Source organism: Eimeria tenella, genomic scaffold, assembly GCF_000499545.2.
Source record: "Eimeria tenella Houghton genomic scaffold, Eth_scaff2448, whole genome shotgun sequence".
NCBI lineage: Eukaryota > Apicomplexa > Conoidasida > Eucoccidiorida > Eimeriidae > Eimeria > Eimeria tenella.
Window position 1 is genome coordinate 2,516 of NW_013542311.1, and position 290 is coordinate 2,805.

Genomic DNA, 290 nt, shown 5'->3' on the forward strand with positions numbered 1-290 from the left:
ACCTTACCTGCGCTCCTTCCAAGTAACACTCCGCCTGCGTTTCCCGGTCCTCCGCCTTGTCGCGCCCTTCCTGCTTCTCCTGCTGCTGCTGCTGCTGCTGCTGCTGCTGCAGCTTGGCGACGCGCCTCTTTGCTGCGTGCCAGAGGTCGAGGGCGAGGGGCGCGAAGTGGAAAGGAAAGAACCAGTCGAAGCTGCTGCAGCCCTGGCAGTAATAAAGCAGCACCCACTGGAGGCCCCTGAGGTAGTGGTCTGCTGCAGCAGCAGCAGCAGCAGCAAAAGAGTCTCCTGCT

At 62.1% G+C, this 290-nt stretch overlaps 1 protein-coding gene across 1 annotated transcript in view; it reads right to left on the reverse strand.

The window, feature by feature from the left end:
- The window catches only part of ETH_00042280 (uncharacterized protein), a gene marked incomplete at both ends in the record, with an annotated part of 1,660 nt that extends 1,458 nt beyond the window's left edge, over positions 1-202 (reverse strand). The window contains one exon of the mRNA XM_013374995.1: positions 8-202. Coding sequence (XP_013230449.1) covers positions 8-202 — 195 coding nt within the window. The remainder of the gene's footprint in view (positions 1-7) is intronic.
- Between the last annotated feature and the right edge of the window lie 88 nt (positions 203-290).